Genomic DNA, 3488 nt, shown 5'->3' on the forward strand with positions numbered 1-3488 from the left:
CTTGTTTATTTTTGTTTTTGTTGCCCAGGCTTTTGGTGTCATATCTAAAAAAATCATTGCCAAGACCAACATCAAGAAGATTTTCCCCTAAGTTTTCCCATAGTAGTTATGAGATATTTTTCCAATGAAGACATACAAATGGCCAACAGGGATATGAAAAGGTGCTCAACATCACTAATCATCAGGGAAATGCAAATCAAAACCCCAAAGAAATATCACCTCACACCTGTTAGGGTAGCTATAATCAAAAAGACAAAAGATAACTAGTGCTGGTGAGGATGTGGAGAAAAGGGAACCCTTGTATACCATTGGTGGAAATGTAAATTGGTGTAGCCATTATGAAAAGCAGTACACAGGTTTCTCAAAAAATTAAAAATAGGACTACCATATGATCCAGCAATCCCACCTCTGGGTATATAGCCAAAGGAAATGAAGTCAGTATGTCAGAGATATCTGCACTCTCATATCCATTGCAGCATTATTCACAATAATCAAGATACGGAAACATCCATCAGCAGATGAATGGATAAAGAAATTGTGATGTGTATATATACACACAATGGTATATTATTCAACCTTTAAAAAGAAGGAGATCCTACCATTTGCAACAACATGGATGAACCTGAAGGCCATTATGCTAAGTGAAATAACCCAGAGACACAAAGAAAAATAATGCATGATCTCACTTATATGTGAAATCTAAAAAGTTGAATTCACAGAAAGAGAGAGTAGAATGAATGGTGGTTAGTAGGGTAGGGATGGGGGAAATTGGGAGATGTTGGTCAAGAGGTACAAAGTTCCAATCATGTAGGATGGATCAGTTCTAGAAAGTGAACATACAGCACGATGATTATTATTGATAATACTGTATTGGATACTTGAAATGTGCTAAGAGAGTAGATCTTAAGTGTTCTTGCCACCTAACTACATCAGGTGATAGATATGTTAATTAGCTTCACTGTAGGTCAAAACGGTAGGTTGTACACCTTAAATGCAGTAGTCCCTTTTATCCATAGTTTTACTTTCTTTGGTTTCCGTTACCTGTGGTTAACTACAGTCCAAAAATATTACAGTATTTTGAGAAAAAGAGAGGGAAACCACATTCACATAACATTATTACACTATGTTATTATTGTTCTATTTTATTATTAGTTTTTATTGTTAATCTCTTACTGTGCCTAATCCATAAACTTTATCATAGGTATGTACGTATAGGAAACCCCCATAGTATATACAGGGTTCAGTACTATTCATGGTTCCAGTCATCCACTGGGGATTTTGGAAAGTGTCCCCCTTCGATAAGGGGGAATTACTATATGTATAATTTTTATTAAAAAAAAACATAAATGAAGACTCTTGCCTTGGGTACAATGCCTCCTATGCAGCTGGCTATCACCCAGTGTCTAGGACTCTTTCTGCCTCTATGTATTAGATACATAGCACATGATAAAGAGAGAATAAAGTTGAGGAGCTAATTCACATTAAAATACAAGCAGCTCATTGGATTTGCTTGTCTCAATAAGTCTGCATTTTAATAAGAAATTACACCTTAACACCCCAAAATTGATCTCAAAAGGTAGCTTTTCAGGTTCTTCTACTGTCCAGTGGAGAGAGAATTGGGAGCAGGTGAGCAGCTTTCTAAACCTGTTACAAAAGAATGAAGAGGCCAAGTAGGAACTCAGTATCTATATATATGAGCACACACCCAATGTCCAGGCAGAATATATTTGCTCTGTGTATGACCTACGATATGAGTAAGGAGTCTTAAAGGATGTACAAAAATCTGTGGGTAACCTGGGCCTTCTCTGAATGATCTCCAGGCACAGGCACCTCCCCCCTTCTCCTCTGGGCACTGGACAGGAGCAGAAGAAAGCAAGCCATGAGAGAGAGGGAGAAGGGTGACCAGAAGCTCCTCAAAGGTCCAAAACCACACATTTCCACAGGTGCATGCTAAAAAGTATTTACCTTCCTCCTTTGAAGTCAGTTAGTTCCCAGTGTGCTACAATGGAATGGAACAATGAGACCCACTTCACCAACAGCCTAGGCTCCTGTCCAGAACTTTTCATTGTGTGGGAGAGCAGTGGGTAGAGGGAGATGATAAAAGTAGGTAGAAGTCAGCTCTGTATATATAGCCCAAAACGTGAGAAGCCCATGAGGGAGAGGAGGGAAGAGAGGCCTTGAGTTTAGTTCTTCACTCCTGAGTCAGACAGATCTCTCATTTCATGGGGAAGTTCAATGGTCATTTTTACCCAGGGTTATATCTGTTCTCTTATGGACTGTATGAAGCAACAGTGGTCTTCAAGGCCATGATATTGAAAGACTCTCTCGTGTATCCTTCATGCCTTCCCCAAAATAAGACAAGATGGGCCAGGCTGTGGAAAATATCCTATGGAGGCTGGTTGAAGATAGTGACCGGCTCCATCTTAACGGCTTATGTGGCCTTTTGTCTTGATGATGGGATGGTGCTGATGAGCAAACAGGTGCCACCAAGGTTTATGTATCCCAAAGAGTGGCAGCACCTCACCATGTTCATCCTCCTCATCCTCAATGGCTGCGTAGATGTCATGAGCAAGAACTTGCTACCTCAGAGGTGTGTGGTCCTGGAAAAAGGAACCCTGGTCCTGAGCTTCTATGAGCTTCTGCTGCTGATGGTGTCACATCTTCAGGGTTCATCAGGGGTGGAGCTGCAAGTCCACTCTCTGCTCATCTTGGTGGTGTTCCTGCTGATGCTGGTGCTGACCGCAGAGCTGTGGGCTCCCGACATGTCTCAGCTCTGGGTGATGGAGACCTTTCTGTTTGTGATGATGGGATCCTGGCTGATGCAGGTGGGCTTTATTCTATACAGACCAGTCTCTGGCTACCCATGGCAGGATGATGACATCAATGACATCATGTTTGTCATCACCTTCTTCTGCTGGCATTTGATGATCAATGCCTCTTGCCTGTTGGGAATCTATGGCTTCTCTTCCTTTTGGCATCGTCGTTACAGTCCCAGGTTGAAGCTGATTACATCCAAAGAAGCTCCATATCACACAAGCACTCCAGGACCCCTCTACCAGTTGCTGCAGGAAGCGGAGCAGTCAGAGAAAGATGACCAGGCTCTCCTTTCAACAAGCTCCACCAGAGATAGGGCCTACACTGCCCATACATAGTGCACCCCACCTTCCCATGTGGGTTCTCTCAGCCATGTGCATGGCATCCTTTTTGGTCCCCAGTGAAGGTAATGGCCTTGCAGGACAGCAGCTGATCCCAAGTGTTGTCCCTGTCACTAAGCCTCTAGTTGCTGCGGAGGGAGAGCAGAACCTAAGAAAGGGACATGGATGGGATTATGCAGATGACAGGAAGTAGGAGAGCAGGAAGAGGCCCAAGGGAGTAGGTATGTGTACAAAAATAGCCATGGTGGGGAGAGAACAATAGAAGGGAGGCCTTTGTTGGGAGAAGCACAGAGTCCAGCAGCAATGCCGTCACCAGCTGCCTCTCCAGGTTTT

The 3488-nt window shown here is 43.0% G+C and overlaps 1 protein-coding gene across 1 annotated transcript; it reads left to right on the forward strand.

Annotated features, from left to right (window-relative positions):
- Positions 1-2222: 2222 nt before the first annotated feature.
- Positions 2223-3152, forward strand: LOC138375696 (transmembrane epididymal protein 1-like). Its single transcript, XM_069459493.1, has one exon. The coding sequence runs from the start codon at positions 2223-2225 to the stop codon at positions 3150-3152; it is 930 nt and encodes a 309-aa protein (XP_069315594.1).
- Positions 3153-3488: the final 336 nt, after the last annotated feature.

The sequence above is a fragment of the Eulemur rufifrons genome, chromosome 27 (assembly GCF_041146395.1).
Source record: "Eulemur rufifrons isolate Redbay chromosome 27, OSU_ERuf_1, whole genome shotgun sequence".
Classification (NCBI taxonomy): domain Eukaryota; kingdom Metazoa; phylum Chordata; class Mammalia; order Primates; family Lemuridae; genus Eulemur; species Eulemur rufifrons.